Here is a 25892-nt window from a genome sequence, read left to right as displayed (position 1 = left end):
GTTTGAACCTATTCGATTGAAGTATCCGGTGAATTGTTTAGGCTATAATCTATTCGATTGGAGCAACATGACATCATTGAGTACTACTTTTTCGCGTTTAAACTTGCTCATTCAACAAAAAATGAAAAGAAGTAACACAAAAAAAAATTCAAAATGCGTCGGACCGCTGGAGGTAGCCCTAACACAAACGGACATTTCTCCCCTCGCGGTCATTTTTACACCGCCTGGTGACGCAAACGGACGCCCGCGAACAATTTGGACGTCCGAAATGCGTCGTGTCGCTGGAGATGCCCTCATATTGTGGTTTATCTTTGTCTTCGTCTTAACAAAGACGTGCTGCAAGCCTGCAACGACCGGCACATCCTCCCTGAGCCGGTTTTGTTCATGGAGTCGTGAACGCCCATGCTGGGATCACCTTCTTCGTACTTGGTCGACGGCGCGCGCCAAACTCCAGTATCTCACAACGTTACGGGATTGGACGGATACGGGATATCATTACTCTCATGCCAGTCGCGCGGTGCCGAGCCATTCGTGCATGTGCAACCTATGGAGCGCGGCGCGGCAGCAGCCGGCCACGGACGAGGACTCCGGCGAGTGCGTCCCTGACCGGCGCAGCAGCCTCGCGGAGCGTGTCATCAGTCCAAAGTCCAGAGCAGCGCGTGAGGTCCCGACTGCTGTCCCCACCCCGACCGCGACGCCGGTAACCTGTTCGCTCTAATGCCTGTCAGCCATGCGTTCTCGTGATTCTCTTGTCTCCGTTTACGTGGTCCATCAGAATCCACGGCCACTTCTTCTGATTTTGGATCGATCGAATCAGCCCCACCGGACCAGTGAATCTGCATCTACGCAGCGTCTGGACGCGCCGGGGCCTGCGTGGACAGCGGGATCGCGCGCCATGCGTTGGTTGGACAGCAGGAGCGCCCGATTCCCCGATCCGATGGGCGCTATCAGTACCGGGGTGCTTTTGGGACCATGGAAACTGGGCGGAGACGACGTGGTCGCCAGCCGCGCGAAGCCAAAGCAGGAGACGGCACTTTACTTGCCTACGGTGGGTAACGTAGCCGCCTCCTGCGCCACCAGTCACCCACCAGGCGCCCCAGCTTCAGCCATGGGATTCCCGAGAATATCTACCGGCCAGTAAGGATTCACCCGCCGAGGCCGAGCTGAGTCGCCGGTCTGTTCCTCGCTTCCTTCCCTCCTCGGCTCTTTTCCTCTTTCTCCGCCGGCAGCTGGGGCTGTGGGCGAGCATGAGCGGCATGTCTCTTGATCTCCTCTCGTGTAGGTTCTTGTTCTCTTCTTGCGCTGTAAAGAAGCCCTCGAGCAGGAGAAGGGTCACGTTTCTTGCTGCTGCTCCTTCGTCTCCGTCAACACCGTCGACCCCGCGGTCACCGGGCATCTCTTCGTCCAGGCAAAGGCCTGTACGGGCTGTGCCATTCGTTCCCAGCAAAGGTGCGTCTCGACCTGTCGGTAGCAATGGCAGGACTAGGAGGAGGCGGCGGAGCAGGACGGTCGAGGGAGAGCAAGAACAAGGCGGGTGCGTGCCATCGGTGGAGGAGGCGTCCATAAGGGTGGGGACGCTGTATGAGAACGGCGATCCACTAGGGCGGAAGGAGCTCGGCCGGTGCGTGGTGGAGTGGCTAAGGCAGGGGATGCAGTCCATGGCATCCAAGTTCGCTTCGTCCGAGCTGCAGGGTGACATGATGGACCTCGGCGCGGCCGCATTGACTCTGGATTGGGGGTCAGCAGAAAGCCAGCTTGGGTTTGTGATCCAGGCACAACCTTATCTCTCAGCCATCCCCATGCCCAAGGGTCTGGAGGCACTCTGCTTCAAGGCCTGCACACACTACCCCACCCTGTTCGACCATTTCCAGCGTGAGCTCCGTGATGTCCTCCAGAGTTACCAGAACCAGGGCCTCGTCTCTGACTGGCGTTCCACGCAAGCATGGAAGCTGTTGAAGGAAATGGCCAATTCTACGAATCATAAGGCGGCTGTGCGCAGAACCACGCCACGGACTAGAGCTGTGCACAGTAGCATTGGCATAAGCCTCAAGAAGGTGAGACTGATGCAGGATAGGATTGAAGGCTTTGTGAGGCATATGTCAGACCTGCTGCGAGTTGAGCGAGATGTGGAGCTAGAGTTTACACAGGAGGAACTGAATGCTACCACTATGCTCGAAAACAATTCCGAGCCACCCAAGCCAGTTGAGTACTTGGTGACCCATGGGCAGGCTCAGCAGGAGCAGTGTGATACCATTTGCAACTTGAATGTAGTCAGCAGCTCAACTGGTGAGAGCAAAGAACTTGGCTACATTCCTTTTCTTTGTATGTTCAGATTTCATCCTCAATTACTTTGAAAAACTGAATAAGGAACTACTTTCTCTGTTATCCCTGGTTGCAGGGTTGGGAGGCCTGCATTTGGTTCTATTCAGAATTGAAGGTGAACACAAGCTGCCTCCAACTACACTGTCACCTGGGGACATGGTTTGTGTCAGAACATGTAATAGCCGTGGTGAGGGAGCCACTTCTTGCATGCAAGGTTTTCTTTATAATCTCGGGGAGGATGGCTGCAGCATAACTGTGGCTTTGGAATCTCGGCATGGTGATCCAACCTTCTCCAGGTTATTTGGGAGAAGTGTGCGCATTGACCGGATACAGGGATTGGCTGATGCACTTACTTACGAGGTATTCAAATTATACACATGAACGTTGATTCTTGTCAAGGAATGAAGCATCTGAAATTCTGAATAATTTGGCCTCCTTCAGCATATTTTTGTATTAAGATTTCTGAAACTTTCTTGCCAGGATCAACTATAGCTTCTGGCTCTTACATATTAAATTTCAGCATTAGCATAATCTTTCCATTTGATATCTGCAACCATGTTTTGTTTCCGGTATGTCTGGTATATCCGAGTAGTATGAAATTGAGAAAACCAGAACGGAGAATTTTTCAGCCTTAAGAAAGAACAATGAAATTGGGATCCCCATTTCTTCTATTCTTAGCTTAACAATGTCAGTGATAAGTTCATCTAATTCACCAACTATTTTATTTGGCAGCGGAATCTTGAAGCATTGATGCTTCTTCAAACGAACGGTTTGCAGAAAAGTAGTGCTTCCATTGGTGTTGTAGCTACTCTATTCGGTGACAGCAAAGACTTGATGAAGATGGAACAGAATTGCCTGATTGATTGGGACGAATCGAGTATTCATGATCAAAGGCTATCGGAGAGGTATGCATTTGATGACTCCCAGTTAAGAGCAATCTCATTAGGCTTGAACAAGAAGAGGCCTGTTCTAGTTATCCAGGGGCCTCCTGGCACGGGCAAGACAGTCCTGCTCACTGAACTCATTGTACGTGCTGTCGGACAGGGTGAGAATGTCCTTGTGACAGCTCCAAGCAATGCGGCAGTCGATAATATGGTTGAAAAGTTGTCAAGTACTGGCTTAAACATTGTGCGAGTTGGAAACCCTGCTCGGATATCACCATCTGTTGCTTCGAAGTCCTTGGCAGAGATTGTGAATGGAAGGCTTGGTCAGTTTAGGAAGGAGCTTGAGAGAAAGAGAACTGACTTAAGAAAGGATTTGAGGGACTGTATAGTGGATGATTCTTTAGCTGCAGGCATTCGTCAGCTGCTGAAGCAACTTGGGAGGGATCTGGAAATGAAAGAAAAAGAAACGATCATGGAAGTGCTATCTGATGCACAAGTTGTGCTTTCTACTAACACGGGGGCAGCAGATCCGCTTATCCGGAAAACTGGTTCCTTTGACTTAGTAATAATAGATGAAGCAGGTCAGGGAATTGAGCCATCTTGCTGGATTCCGATACTGCAGGGGAAGCGTTGTATTCTTGCTGGTGATCATTGCCAACTTGCACCTGCAATATTGTCAAGGAAGGCCCTGGAAGGCGGGCTTGGTAAATCTATGATGGAAAGGGCTTCATTATTGCATGATGGATTACTTACTACAAGACTGACAGTCCAGCATAGAATGCATGATTCAATAGCGAGTTGGGCATCTAAAGAGATGTATCAGGGGTTGCTCCAGTCGTCTCACTCTGTTGCTTCACATCTTCTTGCCGACTCTCCAGTTGTGAAGGTACATATATGCATACTTTCTGTTTCAGCCTTTCAGGTGTCAAGTCTGCATGATCATATTTTCTGGCTTGGTGCTGAAGATTGAACTTCGGCACGATCGAGAAATCTTTTATTTAAAAAACTCCGCTGACCATTGTGTCTAATCGTGAACTTGATATCAAATTTCAATGATTAATTTATCTTGTTGTTCCAGTGAACCTGAATCATATGCCATTTCGTTTTTTAATCCTTTCCCAGCTCATTGGTTGCTACTTTTGTAACAACACAACTTTGCTCTGCACTGTAGTTGTAGATCATTTTGAGAGTTCTTAGGCTTCTTGCTAGTTTCTGTACACCCATTACTTAGCAACCATGGCTAACTATTTTCTTCCCACTGCAGTTTCTTTAAGTTCTTTCTAATCATATATATTTCGAGAACCGAGTAGTGCTCGGGTGGTTAGCGTCGCGGTGGTGCGTGCAGCCCGCCAGAGCTCGATCCCAGTCCGGGGCAAATTTCTGCTGCCCCACCTCTTCTATTTAAAAAACCGTGGGCTCCCTCCCCTTCCGGGTTAAAAAAAAGCAGATCCATTTCAATTGGAGAACATTTTTGACACAACATTGACATTTTAAATGTTGCCTTACAATAGCATGTGTTTCCGGAGCTAGTCAGCGCACATCCTTTTTCATTCTTGTGCTCAGTGCTTAAACCTATTCAAGCTGTGGGTTTATTTTTTCCACTTTAACTCTTGCATTAGAAAAAGAATTCCAAAGAAAGGTAATTCACAAGGATATTTAAGAGCAAATTTGTTCTGATATTTTAGAAAAACATAAATATTTACCAGCCGTCATGGTTTTACTCAACTCGGAGGGTAAGTACCATGATCGTTCTTTCAGAAGCAAATCCCGATATTGCTTTCTTTAGTTTTATGATAGTAAGTTTGGCCATAGCCGTCTAGTCCCCCTATTGAAATTTGGCAACATCAACTCAAGTCACCAAATACTGCAGACCGAATCCACACTCACTCACTTTTTATGATGGATGGTCAACCACATGTCCACATGTCTGTATGGCGCATATGAATCAGTGTTTACCATATTTATGATTATAAGAAGGTTGGGATAACCTCCAGCTCAGTCACATGTATTAAAGAATTTCAAGTCCAACTCTTGAAAAGAGGTTAAAGTTTTCTATTTCACATAGAGATGTTGTGGATAATTGTTTATTCAGAGTGTTATGTGTGAAGCATATTGCAGGACTCTTAGTCCTCGGACCAGCTAACAATGCCATGATGCGTCTAATTTTTGTGCCTATTCATTTGCAAATCTGTTTTTGAAGATTTTGGTCATGAATGCATCTGTGTGGACTGCTTCTGTATTGCTACGGTGTAAGTTGCACCTAAGATGTACCTTGTGATTTCAGGATACATGGATAACACGGTGTCCACTGCTTTTACTTGATACCCGAATGCCATATGGAATTCTGAACACGGATTGTGTGGAGCATTTTGACCCTGCTGGCACAGGCTCATTTTATAATGATGGAGAAGCAGATATAGTTACACAACATGTTCTCAATCTTGTACATTGTGGTATATACATATCTTCTGTTTCTCTAATCCCAACACATCAAGATGATCATTCAGTATTCTCATTCACTAGTCAGACTTGCCCCTAACTCCTACGCTCTGATTCTTGAACTTACGAGCATGCTACAATTCTGATTGCAGGAGTATGTTCAAGTGAAATAGCTGTTCAGTCACCTTACATTGCTCAAGTGCAGTTACTGAGGGAGAAGTTAGAAGAATATCCAGGGCTTTCTGGGGTTGAGGTTTCAACCATAGATAGCTTCCAAGGGAGGGAGGCTGATGCAGTGGTCCTATCAATGGTAAGCACTGCATGGTAACGTACATCTTTCTGATGATTATGTCGCCCAAATACAATACTGAAGCAAATGACACTTATAAGCGCAGGCACTTCAGATCGCAATCATTGCATACTCCATTTCCAGCTCCATGAATTTTTAACCTACTCCCGGTGATGTGTATTTTTCTGCTGGCTTCTAGGTTCGATCAAACCCTCTAGGAGCTGTAGGGTTCATGGGTGACAGCAGGCTCATGAATGTGGCTATTACAAGGGCACGCCGGCATGTCACTGTGGTATGTGACACCTCTACCATTTGCCACAGCACCTTCCTAGCCCGGCTCCTCCGTCATATCAGGCGGTATGGACAAGTAAAACATGTTGCACCTGGTTCATTAGATGGGGTTTCTGGCCTCGGTTTCAATCAACCATCCCTCCCTTCCATCGGTTAGCACTCATCACTAGTTACTCTCATCATGACATCATTCATATGCTCGTATGAGTATGTATATATGCAAAGAGCCAACGGATGTACATATGCAAGAAGAACTCAAGGATGAGAAAACAAAATACTCATGGAAAGACATGGAGGAGCTTCGCCAACCGCCAGGTGTGTGGCTGACATGATGTGTGGCCAATCATCGGTCGTTGAACTTAACTGAAAGGCCAGCTGATCCTGCATTTCTGAACTGGCGCACATGATTAATTCAGCAGCAGGAAGAGTTCCATTGTCCTGGGTTTCTCTAACCTTATGCTTGCCTGGTACGATGCTCATGCTCCTGTAAATTCTAATGCTGTTGACATGGATACCCAACACAAACATGTATAGCAAATTGACAATTCAGTATTGATTGGAAAGGAAAAAAAATTGCATTATTTGGAAATTCAAAACTTTCAGTTAGTGACAAATCATCAAGTTACAGTATGTCTCTGCCTTTCCCTTATCATGATTGTTGAATTATGCGTGGTAACGTCAGTTTCATGTAATGTGATGGATGTATAGTCATATTTCCGTGCATCTTATGTAGACTTCAGTTGTACTACTATATATTCCGTACGGTACTCATGTTCCTGTAAAACTCTAATGCTGCTGGCAGGGATACCCAAACACATATGTACGGTGAATTGACAATTCACCGTTGAGTTTTTTTTTTTTTTGGAAAGTCCAGCTTCCAGTTGAATGACACGTCTTCAAGTTACAGATGTGTATATGTCTGTCCCTGTCATGTTTGTTCAATTATTTGTTGCAACATCCGCATCTGGTAACGTGATGAAATTACGTATGTCCTCTCTATAGCGAAAATTTGGATGTAATAAGCACGTGCGGAGTAATAAAATGAAAAAAAACATGTTGCGAGAGGCTAGGGACACTAGCTGTACGGTTGAGTTTGAGTTAGCTCCTATTCGCATCAGAAGTTACCTTTCTTGTTTGTGTGGTTCGAATTGGTGCCCGTCTTGTGTTATGTTTTTCTTGGATACAAATGGACCGCTCCCGGCTCCATTTTCGTTAATGAAACCAAACCAAGTCTCAGCTTACACGAGCTACTAAATAGAAACAGAAAAGCATCCAAAAACTTTTACTATCAAGCTGCCACAAGCAAGTTTTTACAACCAGACCAAAACGACCGATCACGGCCGATCTCAAAAGCTAGCGTGTCAGCAATAGACTTAAGCCGCGCGTAGAAGCGATCCACGATCAGAAACAAAAGCTTCACAACACCACATGGATGACTGCATCTTAGAGCATCTCCACTCGTGCCCCCGACGAGGCCCCCGAGCGACGTTTTTTCCATCCGGACGGCGAAATTCGGCCCAGTCGCGCCCCCGGTTCCTCGTTTTCGTCCGGATTTGGCCATTCATCCATCCGGCGAGCCCACGCCATCCCCGGCCCCCCGGGGCGCGCTCGGGGACTCCGGACGAAAGATTTTGGCGCGAAACGTCGTGTGGACCCGCGTAGTCGGCGACTGGAAAACCAAATCCTGTCGATTTTCCCTCCAATTTGCTTGCATATCCCCATTCCCTCCAATTTGTTTGCATATCCCCATTCTCTCCCGCCGAAATTCCCCAATCTCCTCGTCTTCCAGCTCCAGTTCCCGGCGGCGTCTTCTCGTCCACCACCACTCTCCTCCTCGTCTTCTCGTCCACCAAAATGCCGCCGAAGGCGCCGGCGAGGAAGATGCGGGCGAAGAAGACGAAGCCGCCGGGCATGTCGAATGCCGAGTGGGCGGCGGACGAGAAACGGCGCGAGGTGGAAACAAGCGGCAGGGCGGAGAGGGTGAAAAAAGCCGCCGCCAAGAGGGCGGCGGCGGCCCAGGACGAACAAGCGAGCAGCATGGCCATGGGCGGCGGCAGCATGTTCCCCGGCCAATGGCCGACGCAAGGTACAACCAGTTCCCCGTCGTCCTTCTGTTGCGGTCAAAACCCACCGGCGGGCAGCGACGGGCAACACAGTAGAGCCGGGAACAACTTAGGGCTGCGGCTGGCCCTGGTCCCTCCGAGCGACGGCCCGCAAAGCCTCTGGTACACACGTCCGATGCTCGGTGCAAGGGCGTGCCACCCGACCTATACCCGGTCGGGAAGGTGATGGAGATGCCTCGCTTAGTTTCCTGCATGACATACACGTAAACATTAAATACGAGCCTCGATCGGCTCTCGGGTTATCCCGTGAATCGGCTCAAGGAGCCGATCCACCCATGATTCGTACGAGGTGCACGAATATATGGTGGTCCTGCTTGATCAAGATAAAGCTAATGCGATCTACGATGATTTAGGGTTTTCACCGCATAATCGGATCATCCTACTCACGATTGGGCCTCGCGGCCACGCACGGTGATCGTAAGCCGATCCTAGACAAGGCCTAAAAACCAACACGAGGTTGATCCCCGGAACATCCTGTCTAGGACTAGCAAACGACACCCTACGTGCCGCTGGATCCTCCAACCCTTTGTAAGGCCTAACTATTGCGAGATATTAAACTAATCCTTGAAGAACAAGGAGCAACCGTAACGGATCGGATCTACTAAATAATGATCAAGCGGGGTGCCGCCCCTACACCTAAGATAGGTGTAAGGGCGGCCAGATATGCAAGGGTTGCACTACGATAGCATATGATACGAAGAACAATGCTAACCCTAACACATCTAAGATAACTACGTTGCTCGCCATCAAAAAGGCTTCAGTACGAGCAACGCATGAACAACGTAAAGCTTGTGCTGCCTAGATCGCAAGATGCGATCTAGGCAGCATGATGCTTACCGGTAGAAACCCTCGAGACGAAGGAGTTGGCGATGCGCCGAGATTGATTTGTGGTTGAACGTTGGTTGTTTATTCCATAAACCCTAGATACATATTTATAGTCCAGGGGACTTTCTAACGTGGGAATAATCCCCACCGTGCACGAGACAAACTCTAACTTCTAATCTAAGATGCGATCTACTATAATACAGATACACGGGCAATCTAGCCCAAACTCTTCGTGCAAGGCCGCTTCAGAGATCTTTCACGTGTAATCTTCCAAGCCCATCTCCCTTACGGCCCACCTCCTGATTTGGCCAAAATCTGGTGATAACACATGCCCCCCTGGTTTTGGTAATGATAATTTCAAAACCACTCTATTTTTCCTTCGAAAGGTCATGTCGTGGCAGAGCAGAACCGTCGCAGTATTCTTCATCATGATGACTTGCCTTCTCAACTTCTCTGCACGATTTGACAATTTTGGCTCCACCTCCTCGGAAACTGCTCGAGTAATAAATCTCTATTCTATCCCCTCTATTTATCGAACAGTTCACCTCTTCGTCCCCCTGCTCCACATCAGTCGTCAGCCAAAAAACCCTCTCCTTCCATAACCATGTCGTCCTCTTCCTCCTCTTCCGTTTCCCTCCAATCCTCTTCCTCAAGCGAGTCGATTCCAGAGCACAACCAGATTGAGGCGTACAACCGGCGCGCTCCCAAGCATTGGGACAAACGGGAGTGGGACTTCGATTTCGTGCCAGAGGGCGAGGACCTCGTCCGGTCAGATGGGGCCATGCCCCTAACTGACGGGGAGGATGACCTTCGGTTCCTGATTGACGGAGAACTAGAGGCGGAGAGCGACGACGACGACCCTCCCTTCCGGGGTAAATTCACCTCCGTCACCAAAGAAGAAGAAGAGGATGACGAAGACGAAGACATCTCCTCCGACATGAAGAAGGAACAGGAGGACGACACCTCCTCCGACGAACCGCCGCCAAAGCGCATCCGGGGCTGGGCTTGGTCAGACGAGGACGATGATGATGACGAGGAAGAAGCCTCCGTTGAAGGTCACAGTAGCAGCAATGAGGAACCCGTCGACAGCAGCAATGACGGCAGCTACCCCAGCGACGGCGAAGACAGCAACAACCCTTAGAGTAGGGAACTACTAGCATAGGATTAGCAGTAGTAATCTGTTCCCTTTTGTTGAGCAATCAGCTTCTCTTTGTAAGAAATCTTATTATCAATGAAAACTTCCTTTGATTTTGCCGATATCCTCTATGCTGATTTAGCCGACTTTTCCTCACCTGACTTTGTCGATTATTAGCCTAACCAATGCTTAATATCCGGTGGCAACGCATTAGTCCCTCACGATATTCTGCAAGGCATGCCAATTCATTCATCCCTCCAAGTCAGCCAGCTCCGCCGATGACGATAGCACTTGGTACAGTTGATCGCAGCAAGCCGGCGATTTGGTCTTGAGCGGGCGCCTTTAAGAGAGCCCTGGAACTGTTGCTGAATCAACTTGGATGCTGAAACTGATAACTCTGTAACAAAAGCACCACTCTTCAGAATAGTTGCGATGTAGAGCCAGCTGATTCCACCAAAATCGGCTTCAAGAAACTTTTGGGCGAGTTGCCCCCCGAGCCTCATCCAAGGCGAGAATAGTCATGAATCAGCCAAATGTGTCGCCATCGGCTTTCAAGTTATAATGCAAAGCCGGCCGATTCCAACAAAATCGGCTCTCCAGAGCAAAGATATTTCAGGGCAAGCTGCCCCCCGAGCCTCTTGATTTCCGGGAGAGCCGACGCACTGAAAAGCTTCGAAAAATATCAGCAAATCTGTTCCTTGAACTAAGAAGCCTCAAATATAATAGCTTTCCAACTCCTCCTAGTTCAACCCTTTGCGCCTTGCTGATCAGATCGGCTCATCATCTTTGGCAGACCAATGCAACTTCCGGTGAGGATGTTCTTGAATTTCTGATGCCCTCCAAGACTCTGGACGTAACAACCTCTGAAAGTGACATCAATCAAGCCGCCACCTTGGCCCATGCCAGGCAAAACCCCATAGCCGCTTGATTCGTCAGCGGCTGTGCTCATGCTCCTAGGATAGGTATGCTTCCTTTGTTGGACTCACCCTTAACCTGATCTGCATGCTTACACTGGTACTGCTGAACTTGGAAATTTGCAGAAGGAGTTGGAAGTCTTGAGAAGGAATTTATCAGTAGAGCCTCTCCTCGCAACTCAAAAACCGCTCCATCAAGCTTCTGCTTATATCAGCTGTACCTCTTGAGTCGATGGCCATGCATCGGCTTTCTATTCTCAAGTCGATGTCTGTGCACCGGCTGTATACCCACTGCGAGTATATTTTATATATTTTTTTTTACTGGCCGATTTTTTCTAATCGGCTCCCAATGTTTCACTGCACACATGTTTACACATGTTTATCTGTGCATGTTCATCTGATTATATGCCCCCAGAGCCGAATCTGCCAGGTGACTGCAGATATCGGCTTTGTGGTTAGCCAAGGCATTGTATTTTGTACGTCGGCTCCGGTAAGACCAATGTTGATTTTCCCTGACTCATCAGCCGACGTAAAACCGCTGCCCAGTAGATCGATGTTGAACACAAGCAGAACATGTGGTGAAGATAATTTTGGCCGATTGCTGGAATCGGCCTCCATATTGATTGGAGCGCTGAGTGAAGGTTCTGTAATGTCCCTTCATAGATTTTTGGGGCCGATCACAAGGATCAGCCTCGCCACGTTTGCTCATTGGTTTGCTCTTGTTATTCAGTCAGGCCAGTGGATAAGACTAGCCTAACCTTGCCCTTCGTCACGTCGATGCGCTCGTAGTCGTCCAAATTGATACCTGAGAGTGGCTCTTGGCCTGCTGCTTCCCACGCGTTCATGCCAGCCGTTGAAATTTCGGCTGAGTCATCGGCCTGGACGACCTCTACCTCATCTCCATCCCACTGTATTATGCATTGGTGCATCGTGGAGGGAATGCAACAGCTTGGCGTGGATCCAATCTCTTCCTAGCGGAACAGCATAGGTGCTCTTGCTATCAACGATGAAGAACGTCGTAGGGATAGTTTTCCTTCCTACGGTCAGATCCACGTTCAGAACACCTTGTGCGTCAGACGCTTGGCCGTTGAAATCGCTCAATGTCACGTTGGTCTTGATTAGATCGGAGCTAGAGCATCCCAACCGACGTAGCATAGAGTATGGCATAATGTTGACTGCCGCTCCGGTGTCCACCAGCATTTTATTGACAGGCCTCCCATCGATATAACCTCGCAAATACAGGGCCTTCAGATGTTTGTAGCTTCTTTCTCGTGGCTTCTCAAAGATAACCGGCCGTGGGCCGCAGTCAAGTTGTGCCACAGGTGCCTCGTCTAATCCTGGAGCACTGAACTCCGAAGGAAGGATGAACACCATGTTTGTACCAGCCAATGTTTCATCATCGGCTTTCCTTTGCTTGGGGCGCCACACCATCTTTTGCGGTCGACCCTCTTCATCCAGGGTTCGCTGAATTTTCGCGGCCAGATCAGGCCGCGCCTTCCTTAGCGTATGCAGGTATAGCCTTTCGGCTTCTTCCAAGCCGCGCAATCGCTGAACCCTACGTTTTTGGGAGCGGCTGAGTCCATCAGGGCACCACCTTGGCCGGTGGTACCTGTCTTCTTCTTCTTCTCCCTCGTCTTCCAAATCCTCGAGATCTTCCAACCGAGGGGACTCAGCGCGTTTGCTTCGAGGCGGGAGAGGCCCTAAGCGTTGGAACACGGACACGTTGGCTGCCTCCTTCTTCTTCTGGTTGCATTCTGGGCAATTGCCGATTGTAGGCAATCGGCTCATTCCTGAATCCCAGCGGTGTCTGAAGAAGGGACAGTCCCAGTGCCTGTCCTCGTCTCGCTCCCTTGACTTTTCCTTGGCACGGCGCTCGTACTCCTCCTCATCGCGATCATGCCGACGATGTCTTCTGGCTTCTCTAGCCAGACGATCTCTTTCATCATCATCGCTGGATCGTCAGCGTTGGTCATGCTGACTCACATACTTGTTGAGGAGGTGATCAGAGAGGGGTCGCTGATATCTTATGTTCTTCACCTCTCCCTCTGTGACGTAGCGCTTGCCATCATGACGGAGCCGATCGCGTGGAGCGGCCTCCTCTGTGTCCTTGCTACGAGAGCAGCTGCCCTCGTCTCCATCCTTGCCAGCGTGGTGTCCAAGTCCTACCATGTTGATGCTGAATGAGGATCCTGGCTGGCAACCTTCAGGGTAAGTGCACTCCACCATATTAACGGCGGGGAAGGGGTGGGTGTCGACCTTCATGGCGTACTGGTTGAAAATCAGACGTCCTTGTTCTATCGCCATTTGGATCTGCTGACGCCACACTCTGCAGTCGTTGGTGGCATGGGAGAGCGAGTTATGCCATTTGCAGTATGGCTTTCCATTCAGCTCCTGTACCGTGGGGAATTTGAGACCTTCGGGTATCTTCAACTGCTTCTCCTTGAGTAGGAGGTCAAAGATTTGCTCAGTTTTGGTCACGTCAAAATCAAACCCCCTGGGCGGGCCTGGTGGCTTTACCCATTTGCAGGACACGGGGGTTGCCCCCCGAGTCCATTCAGCCACTGCTACCTCTTGATCTCCCGCAGAAACTTCATCTTCCTCTGCCTCGACCAGGACTACTGCACGCTTGAATTTGTCCTGGTACAAATCCGGGTGGCGCTGTTCATATGCCGACAATTTCTGAACCATGTGCGCCAGTGAGGGGTAGTCTGCTTGGGAGGCCATGTCCTTGAGCGGCGCTGCAAGGCCCGCCACTGCCAACTCGACTGCTTCCTTTTCAGTCACACGAACCGAATAACATCGGTTCCTAAGATTCCTGAAGCGCTGGATGTATTCTGTCACAGTTTCTCCACGCTTCTGACGGATTTGTGCTAGATCGGCAAGGCCAAACTCGGAAGCCTCTGAGTGGTACTGCATATGGAACTGTTCTTCCAACTGCTTCCAAGTCCGGATCGAGTCTGGTGGCAACGAGGTGTACCACCCGAAAGCCGATCCCGTGAGGGACTGTGCGAAGAACCTCACGCGTAGTGGATCCGACACTGAGGCCGTTCCTAGCTGTGCCAAATATCGGCTCACATGCTCGATGGAGCTGGAACCATCTGATCCACTGAACTTGGAGAAGTCAGGGAGCCGATACTTGGGTGGTAGCGGGATCAACTCGTACTCATCGGGGTACGGCTTGGAATAGCCGATTGCCCTCCTTTTCGGCACCATGCCGAACTGGTCTCTTAGTATAGTACTGATTTGATCCGCGGTGCTGGCTGCAGGAGTTGAACTCTGAAGATTCGCCGGGGTGGCGTACTTAGCCAGCCATGCTTGCTTTTCCAGCTCTGAGCCAACTGCAGGAGCTGCGCTCTGGAGGTTCGTCGGGGTGGCGTACTTAGTTAGCCACGTCTGCTTCTCAAGATCTGTCGCTGACGTTCCTCCCGTTTTCCCGAAGTCCCCGATGTTGTGGCCTGGTTTGTGAGCGCCCGATTACCGCAATCCGGCACATACGTGCACATGTACCCGTGAGGGATCTCCTTAGGCGCCTCCTGCAAGAACTGGCAGTCACTAGGGTCACCACCGATCTTGTAGACGACGAATGCCGGTGAATTCGGCACTTCTGGTGCTGCCAACGCAAATGGCAGCGGTGGACGGGACTGGAGTGGCATCTCCCCTTGGTGTGTCCCGAGAGCTGGTCCTGACAGAGAGTACTGGTGGCTCATGATCTCCTGGATCACACGGAGAGCGACACGCTCCAAAGTGTTCACCAGGTTCTCAGAGTGACGGTGCAGCGAGTGAGCCACCAGGTAGTTGATCTCCTGACGTAGGGACCTGGTGCGTTCTTCTGACGGGGTAGAGAGGTCTATCCCATCGAGTGCACCATCAGGCGAGAACCCCTTCCACCTGATGCCATGTGAACGGGTTCTGTGAAAAGAGCCGATGAGGTCGGCTTCGAGGATTGCTTTGACCTCGTCATACTTCTTCTTGAGCTCGTCGGTCAGATCCTCGTACGTGACTGGGGTGCCGTCCGCCATCTCAGATGTAGATGGCGATGTGGTTGATGATGAAGCTCGTCCCACCGGGCGTGCCAGAATGTGTTGCGGTCAAAACCCACCGGCGGGCAGCGACGGGCAACACAGTAGAGCCGGGAACAACTTAGGGCTGCGGCTGGCCCTGGTCCCTCCGAGCGACGGTCCGCAAAGCCTCTGGTACACACGTCCGATGCTGGTGCAAGGGCGTGCCACCTGACCTATACCTAGTCAGGAAGGTGATGGAGATGCCTCGCTTAGTTTCCTGCATGGCATACACGTAAACATTAAATACGAGCCTCGATCGGCTCTCAGGTTATCCTGTGAATCGGCTCAAGGAGCCGATCCACCCATGATTCGTACGAGGTGCACGAATATATGGTGGTCCTGCTTGATCAAGATAAAGCTAATGCGATCTACGATGATTTAGGGTTTTCACCGCATAATCGGATCATCCTACTCACGATTGGGCCTCGCGGCCACGCACGGTGATCGTAAGCCGATCCTAGACAAGGCCTAAAAACCAACACGAGGTTGATCCCCGGAACATCCTGTCTAGGACTAGCAAACGACACCCTACGTGCCGCTGGATCCTCCAACCCTTTGTAAGGCCTAACTATTGCGAGATATTAAACTAATCCTTGAAGAACAAGGAGCAACCGTAACGGATCGGATCTACTAAATAATGATCAAGCGGGTGCCGCCCCTACACCTAAGATAGGTGTAAGGGCGGCCAGATATGCAAGGGTTGCACTACGATAGCATATGATACGAAGAACAATGCTAACCCTAACACATCTAAGATAACTACGTTGCTCGCCATCAAAAAGGCTTCAGTACGAGCAACGCATGAACAACGTAAAGCTTAGTGCTGCCTAGATCGCAAGATGCGATCTAGGCAGCATGATGCTTACCGGTAGAAACCCTCGAGACGAAGGAGTTGGCGATGCGCCGAGATTGATTTGTGGTTGAACGTTGGTTGTTTATTCCATAAACCCTAGATACATATTTATAGTCCAGGGGACTTTCTAACGTGGGAATAATCCCCACCGTGCACGAGACAAACTCTAACTTCTAATCTAAGATGCGATCTACTATAATACAGATACACGGGCAATCTAGCCCAAACTCTTCGTGCAAGGCCGCTTCAGAGATCTTTCACGTGTAATCTTCCAAGCCCATCTCCCTTACGGCCCACCTCCTGATTTGGAAGCAGTTGGAAGAACAGTTCCACATGCAGTTTCACTCAGAAGCTTCCGAGTCTGGCCTTGCTGATCTAGCACAGATACGTCAGAAGCGTGGAGAGACTGTGGCAGAATACATCCAGCACTTCAGAAATCTAAGGAACCGATGCTATTCGGCTCGTGTGACTGAAAAAGAAGCAGTCGAGTTGGCAGTGGTGGGCCTTGCCTCACAAATTAAGGATATGGCCTCCCAAGCAGACTACCCTTCACTGGCGCATATGGTTCAGAAACTGTCAGCATATGAACAGCGCTACCCGGACTTGTACCAGGACAAATTCAAGCGTGCAGTAGTCCTGGTCGAAGCAGAGGAAGACGAAGTTTCTGCGGGAGATCAAGAGGTAGCAGTGGCTGAATGGACTCGGGGGGCAACCCCCGTGTCCTGCAAATGGGTAAAGCCAGCAGGCCCGCCCAGGGGGTTTGATTTTGACGTGACCAAAACTGAGCAAATCTTCGACCTCTTACTCAAGGAGAAGCAGTTGAAGATACCCGAAGGTCTCAAATTCCCCACGGTACAGGAGCTGAACGGAAAGCCATACTGCAAATGGCATAACTCACTCTCCCATGCCACCAACGACTGCAGGGTGTGGCGTCAGCAGATCCAAATGGCGATAGAACAAGGACGTCTGATTTTCAACCAGTACGCCATGAAGGTCGACACCCAACCCTTCCCCGCCGTTAACATGGTGGAATGCACTTACCCTGAAGGTTGCCAGCCAGGATCCTCGTTCAGCATCAACATGGTAGGACTTGGACACCACGCTGGCAAGGATGGAGACGAGGGCAGCTGCTCTCGTAGCAAGGACACAGAGGAGGCCGCTCCACGCGATCGGCTCCGTCATGATGGCAAGCGCTACGTCACAGAGGGAGAAGTGAAGAACATAAGATATCAGCGACCCCTCTCTGATCACCTCCTCAACAAGTATGTGAGTCAGTATGACCAACGCCGACGATCCAGCGATGATGATGAAACAGATCGTCTGGCCAGAGAAGCCAGAAGACATCGTCGGCATGACCGCGATGAGGAGGAGTACGAGCGCCGTGCCAAGGAAAAATCAAGGGAGCAAGGCGACGAAGATAGGCACTGGGACTGCCCCTTCTTCAGACACTGCTGGGATTCAGGAATGAGCCGATTGCCCACAATCGGTAATTGCCCAGAATGCAACCAGAAGAAGAAGGAGGCAGCCAACGTGTCCGTGTTCAAACGTCTAGGGCCTCTCCCACCACAAAGCAAACGCGCTGAGTCCCCTCGGTTGGAAGATCTCGAGGATTCAGAAGACGAGGGAGAAGAAGAAGAAGACAGGTACCACCGTCCAAGGTGGTGCCCTGATGGACTCAGCCGTTCCCAAAAGCGCAGGGTTCAGCGATTGCGCGGCTTGGAGGAAGCCGAAAGGTTATACCTGCATACGCTAAGGAAGGCGCGACCTGATCTGGCTGCGAAAATTCAGCGAACCCTGGATGAAGAGGGTCGACCACAAAAGACGGTGTGGCGCCCCAAGCAAAGGAAAGCTGATGATGAAACATCGGCTGGCACAAACATGGTGCTCGTCCTTCCGACGGAGCTTAGTGCTCCAGGATTACATAATGCACTCAAGGTAGACAACCGCGAGCGCATCGACATGACAAAGGATGAGGTTGGGCTGGTCTTATCCACCGGCCTGATCGTGTAGCAAGAACAAACCGATGAGCAAGTATGGCGAGGCCGATCCTTGGGATCGGCCCCCAAAGATCTATGAAGGAACATTACAGAACCTTCATTGAGCGCTTCAATCAATATGAAGGCCGATTCCAGCAATCGGCCAAAATTATCTTCACCACATGTTCTGCTTACATGCAACGTCAATCTACTGGGCAGCGGTTTACGTCGACTGATGAGTCAGGGAAAATCAACATTGGTCCTACCAAAGCCGACGTGCAAATACGGTGCCTTGGCTAGACTACAGAGCCGATATCAGCAGTTACCTGTCAGCTTCGGCTCGGGGGGCACCTAATCAGATGAACACGTGCAAATGAACATGTGTGCAGTGAAACATTGGGGGCCGATTAGAAAAATCGGCCAGTAAATTTTTTTTTCATGACATATAGCCGATGCAAGGGCATCGACTTTAGAACTAAGAAACGAAGCCGATGCGCAGCCATCGACTCTAGTGCAATTATACAAGGTCTACCGGATCTTCACCAAGCCTCTCCACCAAGTCCAGTTCAGCTGTGGGGCCTTCTGCTCCTTCGTGGGAGTAAAACAATGAGAGCTTCCTCAGCAGTGTTGACAGAAGAGGTATATCGACTTTCGAAGGAAGGAAGGTGATCGGCTGTGGTGCATCCTCACCGACATTCTCGCCTCGAGTAAGGCTCGGGGGCAGCAGGCCTGGTAGATGCTCTGTTTAGGAGCCGATTGGGGTGCCATCGGCTGATCTTTCGTCGCAACCTTCTTCACAAAATGATGGGTGTTTGAAGAAGACCATTAGGTCTGGTTGGAAGAGTTCAAAGACTTTCCTGAAGGCTCTACATTATCCACCAGATCTCAAAATCATCAGTTGAAGAATTGAAGGGTGAATTTTAAAGGACCGATGCGTTGCTATCGGCTCATTACGCATTGGCTAAGGGGACAAATCGGCAAGATCAGTATGAGAGGAAATCGGCTAAATTAAGCTCAAAGGAAATCGGCAAAATCAAATTGGGAGAAGTTCTTCATTGATAAGCAAGATTTCTTACATAAAGAGCTGATTGCTCACAAAAGGAAGTACTAGGTGATACATTGCCCCATCTACTACTACTGGTCCTATACTAAAGGTCCTATCTACGGGTCGTCGCTGCCCTCGTCATCGCCATCATCGCCGCTGTCGGCGCTACTCCCGGCGGGCTCGTCGTCGCTGCTCCAGTGGCCGCCGACCGGGCCCTCATTGTCCTCGTCCTCCTCGTCAGCGTCGTCGTCATCGCTGTCGAAGTCGCTGAGGTTCCCCGGCCAGGGGCAGAACCGCTTGGCCGGCGGCTCGTCGGAGGAGGTGTCATCCTCCTCCTCCTCCTCCTCTTCCTCCTCCTCCTCCTCGGGAGAGGTGAAGTCGCAGGAGAAGCGATCGTCATCGCTCTCCTCCTCCGTTTCCCCGTCGGCGAGGAAGCGGAGGTCGCTTTCCCCGTCGGTCAAGGACTTGTCGTCCTCAGACCAGACGGAGAAGTCGTGGCTGGACTCCTCCCCAGCTTCGATAGCGCGGCGGGTGTTCGCCGCGTGGACCTCCTCCTGGTTCGGCTCCGGCGTCGGCTCGCGGGAAGAGGAGGACTGGCTGGAAAGATCCGATGGAGCAGAGGAGGAAGAAGACATGGTGGCGCAGGAGGGCTTTTGGAGTGCTAATGCGAAGGAGATGCGGAAGAAAACTGTTCGGAGCGGTTAAATAAAAGGGGATATAGTGGAAATTCAATGCCACAGCAGTTTCCGAGGAAGTGGTGCCTAAAAAAAAAAACTGCCAGATCACGCGGAGAAGTTGAGAAGGCAAGGCATCATGATTCGTACGAGGTGCACGAATATATGGTGGTCCTGCTTGATCAAGATAAAGCTAATGCGATCTACGACGATTTAGGGTTTTCACCGCATAATCGGATCATCCTACTCACGATTGGGCCTCGCGGCCACGCACGGTGATCGTAAGCCGATCCTAGACAAGGCCTAAAAACCAACACGAGGTTGATCCCCGGAACATCCTCGTCTAGGACTAGCAAACGACACCCTACGTGCCGCTGGATCCTCCAACCCTTTGTAAGGCCTAACTATTGCAGATATTAAACTAATCCTTGAAGAACAAGGAGCAACCGTAACGGATCGGATCTACTAAATAATGATCAAGCGGGGTGCCGCCCCTACACCTAAGATAGGTGTAAGGGCGGCCAGATATGCAAGGGTTGCACTACGATAGCATATGATACGAAGAACAATGCTAACCCTAACACATCTAAGATAACTACGTTGCTCGCCATCAAAAAGGCTTCAGTACGAGCAACGCATGAACAACGTAAAGCTTGTGCTGCCTAGATCGCAAGATGCGATCTAGGCAGCATGATGCTTACCGGTAGAAACCCTCGAGACGAAGGAGTTGGCGATGCGCCGAGATTGATTTGTGGTTGAACGTTGGTTGTTTATTCCATAAACCCTAGATACATATTTATAGTCCAGGGGACTTTCTAACGTGGGAATAATCCCCACCGTGCACGAGACAAACTCTAACTTCTAATCTAAGATGCGATCTACTATAATACAGATACACGGGCAATCTAGCCCAAACTCTTCGTGCAAGGCCGCTTCAGAGATCTTTCACGTGTAATCTTCCAAGCCCATCTCCCTTACGGCCCACCTCCTGATTTGGCCAAAATCTGGTGATAACACCTTCTCCCCTTCGCTGTACTCACCGTCGCCGACTGCCGTGTTCCAAGAGGGCGCCTACGTCCAACCGTCCAGGTCCACGCCGTCGCCGCCCGAGCTTGACGTCGGCGGCGGCGGCCAGTTCGAGGACACCTCGCCGGCCATGCGACGAGGGCCGCTCGCGTTCGGTGCGATGGCGGCGCCGAACGAAGAGGAGATCCACGAGATGATCACCTCCGGCTCCGCCGCCGCCGCTGCGAGCCCCGGGTTTTTCATGGCCGCCGCCGCTGCGTGCCCGGGGTTCTTCACGCAAGAGGAGCAGAGGGCGACGGCCGCTGTGGCGGCGCGCAACGAGCATCGGGAGGATGTTGCCGACGGAAGCCAAGCCGTCGAAGAAGAAGACGAGGAAGAAGAAGAGCCAACACAAGCCGCCGCCAACCTCGTCGAAGGGGAAGAAGAAGAGGAAGAAGGACTCGCCGCCTGCCGAACCGCGTATCAAATGGACGCCGAAGGAAGAGGAGTGCCTCGCCGAAGCTTGGAAGACCGTGTCCATGAACGGCATAATCGGGGCCAATCAGTCGTTCGACACATATTGGCTTCGAGTGAAGCGAGCGTACGAGGAGCGCAAACTCGTCGATCCCTACTTCAACAAGACGAACATGAACGTGTTCCGGGGAGACAAGGCAATGGCCACCCATTGGGGGCTCATGCGGACGGCGTGCAGCAAATGGCACGGCATACGGGAGGAGTGCGACAAACGGCCGATCAGCGGCCACGACTTGGAGCAAAAGGTATGCTCCGTCGACCCCGCATCACCGAGGTACATCGTCGTTAGCTGACCCGTATCGCCGTGCTCTTTTTCCCCAGCTGCGCCGAGCTTTGGACATGTACACGGACGACACCGGCCTGCAGTTCAAGTTCCTCAACGTCTACGCCCGCCTCGAGAACTGCGAGAAGTGGAAGGAAGTCCGCACGACCCTCTCGAAGAGCAAGACCGAGCAGTACAACCCCGACGCTCCGGCGGCAAGCGCGGCGGAAGGGTGCCCTGAACTCGGCCGAAGAAGCTCAAAGAGCTCAAAAAGACGGGCAATCCCGCCGACAGGATGCGGGCGTCGATCGACAAGTGCTGGGCCGACTTGAGGTCGCACGCCGACGGGAGGAACGACAAGTTCGACGGCAGGTGGCGGGAGATGCTCGCCAACCAAGGCGTCCGGATCGCCCTGCTGAAGACGGCGGCGGCGGCGGCGAAGAAGAGGAACACAGACTTGGCGTTCCTCATGGGCGGCGGCGACATGGAACTGATGGACGAGGAGACGAGGAATTGGTACCAGGGCCACCGCAGCGACATCCTCCGAGCCACTCCGGCCAGTCCTTCGTCGTCTCCGCCGGCTCCTACCTCATCTGCCTCACCATCTACCTCGTCGACTGCGGCTGCTTCGACGTCCACTGCCGCTGCTTCATCGTCGGCCGCCGCAGCCGCTTCGGCCACGACGTGTGAGGAAACTGGTCCGTCGGACACCGCCGTGCCGGCCGGGACTGCCGACGAGCCTGTCTCCGTGTAATTTCCCTCCGATCGCCGATCTGTGGCTGATCCTTTTGCTCCTTTTGCCGATCAACTGGCCGTACTTGTAGCGCGGGACGGCGATTTGTTTGAATTTAAACTCTATCCGCCAAACTCCGGGTGGACGACTGGAAATACGGTACTCCCCACGACTTATTTTCGTCCAATCCGGCGGTTGTTTCGTCCGGATTTGGACGTGGGGAGCGCCAACGAGTGGGGATGCTCTTACTCAGGGTGCGTCTTTATGTACTCCCGGCTCCAGCTACGTGTGGCTGCCATGAACTGTTCCATCAGCAGCAGTCTTTCAGGTGGCGATCCACTCAAAGTCATTGCATGTCAGGCCACTGGAAGGCACAAAGGATTTTTAAGCTTGGGTTGGGTTTGGGAATCCTTGCACGCCACATGTGTATGACCTCTTCGCGGCGGCTACGATTGTTAGCATTGGAGATGGAAAGGAGACCCTTTTTCGGGAGTCCGCTTGGCCCAATGGCATGCGGCCGAAAGATGCTCTACCTCTCATCTACGGCATCTCAAAGAAGAAGAAGAGCACGGTATCAAAAGCCTTGGGTAATGCCTTTTGGGTCTCACAAATCAACATACAAGGTGGTTTAAATCTAACACATTACCCAATTTGCCAAATTTTCGGAGATGCTTTGACATCGTCCATTTAGACCATGTCACCAAAGATTCAATTATGTGGAAGCTCCACCAATGGTTGATACTCAATGAGGTCGGCTTACATCATGCAATTCTTGTGCCTCACCACCTCTCCCATGCCCACCATGTGCTTGGGAAGCCGTGGGCGCCTCCTAAATGGAAAAAAAATTATCCTTCAGAATAGAGTGTGGACGGCGGATAGATTTGAGAAGAGGATGGCAAAATCGTGACACTTGTAAGCATGGACTGAGCTAGGATTAAATATTAATGATGTTAGCTTCGATAGACGATGGGTCCAGTTCTTCAAATGGGCACTTATGAACTGTATTTCTTAAAGGATTTGCTGAATTTCGTTGGTGTCAACTGACACCAGTGGCAAAGAGCGACCTTTGTCCCTGTTTGTAAGTTATGCAACTAAGTGCAAGAATCGGCTGCACACCTTATTCAAATGCCGGTTCACCATCCGAGTTTGGTCCAATTTGAAAGTTTGGATTGGTCTTCGGGAGGTTATCCCCAAGATTGGCATAGCATGCACACTTTCAAGGAGTGGTGGATCAATTGCATTCAAATGAGAGGAGGTTCTAGAAAGGCCATGGCCTTGCTTGCAATTCTGGTCCCTTGGGAAATTCTGAAACAACGTAATGCGTGAGTCTTCCAAAACTACCCAATCACCTCATCTATGCTACTTTCCAAACTTAAAGATGAGGAAGCTTACTAGGCCTTGCCGGGGCAAAGGCGATGAGTGATCTTTTACCGCGAGAGTATGTTAATGTTTATTTGGTTTCTTGGCGTTGGCCAAGATTCGGTTTGTAAGACCTCTAAAAACTCTCTTTCTTAATCAATGAAAATGGTAAGTCTTTTTCCTTGTTTCCAAAAAAATATTTAAAAACATCATCCCCAAGGAATTTAGCAACAATTCACTCAAAAGAAGATGACTGACAGTTTCTATTTCACTACATAACTCACACTCGTAAAGGTGTTGGCATGTCTCTAGCTCTTAGATTATTTCTAGTCAGACTTTTATTCCGTGAGAAGAGCCATAGCAAAACATGTATCCTAGGTTGGATTTTCAAATTCCACACATACAGATTTTCTAACCCGTCTAAAATTCACTACTGCTTACATTGAATTAGAGGAATAAACCACTTTTGACTCATATTGCCAGATAAGTTGGTCTTCTACATCAGAAGGTTATACTTCTAGCTTGGGCTATGATTTCCTGCCACTGGATCTTCATTCCTGAGTGAAGGTTCTAAAAGTGCACCTAATCTGCTTATCGTCCCACAACTCCTTTTGTAGTCTTATTTCGCTAGTTTGAAACAAAATAGGTATCCCAGAATTGAGTAGCTAAGGGGGAATTTCCAAACCAGATATCCTCCTAAAACTCAATAGATTTACCATTAGCTACATGTCATCTATATCCTACTTTCACAGATTTAATGAGACCTTTGTTGAATCAAATATAAATAAAAACCTTATGCATCTTTTTGATGCGGAGGTTGGGGGTCTCAATCGCCTTTTTGAAAGAAAAAACAGCTTTAGCTGCTCACATGACCTCTTTCCGAAATGTACACGTTGACAAGACAGAATGTTATGGCTCCTAGTACTACCTCTGTTCTAATTAATAAGACTTATATTTTTTCAAAATAATTTCAAGCTAAGCAAATGTTTGACCAAACTTATAGAAAAAATATCATCAACTATGATATTCTATAGATATCATATGAAAATATATTTCATGTTGTATCTAATGATATTGATTTTGTATTTTGCATGCTATTTTTTTTGTAAAAACTTGATCAAACTTTAGATGTTTTGACTTGTCAAAAAGAATTTAGGCCTTATTCATTGGAATGGAGGTAGTATTGTATTTAGAGTTAATCACTTTCTTCCGTAGTGATCCCTCCCCAGATCTATCTTTTGATCCAGGGCCCTATCAAATAAATACTAGTTAAATCTTGGAGATTGGGAATTTCCATTCCACCAAAACCTTTTTCATGCAAACAGATGGCTAGTTGGCCAAATGTATCTTATGGTTACCCTACTCACCACTCCACACAAAAATCGCCAACTGCGTGCAAATCAACTGCAGTGCCCTAGGTATACCTATTTATTTACTGTCCTTTTTCAAATCGTCCCCTCCGTCCAGTAATCCTGTTAGATAAGGAGGCACCGGCTGATCAACTTGGAGTCTACTCCAAGTCACCTAGCTAAATACGTGTTTTATACTTGTATTGTGTATTTGTAATTGTCTATAAATATATGAGGAGGGCCGAGGCATTGCGATCAAGCAGCCCGGATTCAATCCAACTTTCATGGTATCAGAGCACCAGCCGATCCTCTCTTCCCTCTAAAACCCTAAACCTCCAAAACCCTAGCCCTCCTCCCTCTCTCACGCCGCCACCACCACCATGTCTGCCGATGAACTCAAGAAGCTCGAGCAAGAGCTCAAGGAACGTGAGTCCCTCCTCCAGGCTCGCCAAGCCGAACTCGACCGCCGCCTCGCCGAGATGGGCAAAAGCGTCGTCAACACTGCACCCACCCCAAACCCTAACCCCACTCCCTCCTCCTACGTTGCCTCCATCAAAAGCCATGTCCCTGTTACTCTTGATCTGCAGGAATCCAACTACGCCAAGTGGCGGGAACTCTTCCTCGTCGCGCTCGGGCGCTACGGCCTCACCACCCACGTCCTCGGCACCGACGGCGCCACGCCATCAGACACGTCGCCCACATCTGATTGGGCACGGGACGATTACACCGTCCTCTCCTGGATCTATGGCTCGATCTCCTCCGAGCTCCTCGGCATCATCATGGCCCCTGGCTCCACGACGCGACAAATCTGGGACGCGC

The 25892-nt window shown here is 50.2% G+C and overlaps 1 protein-coding gene across 1 annotated transcript; it reads left to right on the top strand.

The window, feature by feature from the left end:
- The first annotated feature begins 1034 nt into the window (after positions 1 to 1034).
- On the top strand, positions 1035 to 6855 carry LOC124692943 (DNA-binding protein SMUBP-2-like). The gene is made up of 6 exons (XM_047226384.1): positions 1035 to 2286; positions 2399 to 2682; positions 3055 to 4092; positions 5491 to 5659; positions 5798 to 5955; positions 6134 to 6855. The coding sequence occupies exons 1-6, from the start codon at positions 1248 to 1250 to the stop codon at positions 6380 to 6382; spliced, it is 2937 nt and encodes a 978-aa protein (XP_047082340.1). The 5' UTR covers positions 1035 to 1247; the 3' UTR covers positions 6383 to 6855.
- Positions 6856 to 25892: the final 19037 nt, after the last annotated feature.

This window comes from Lolium rigidum, chromosome 2, assembly GCF_022539505.1.
Source record: "Lolium rigidum isolate FL_2022 chromosome 2, APGP_CSIRO_Lrig_0.1, whole genome shotgun sequence".
Taxonomy (NCBI): Eukaryota; Viridiplantae; Streptophyta; class Magnoliopsida; order Poales; family Poaceae; genus Lolium; species Lolium rigidum.
Note: the sequence above shows the minus strand (reverse complement) of the source record. Positions and strands in the feature narration are given on the sequence as shown.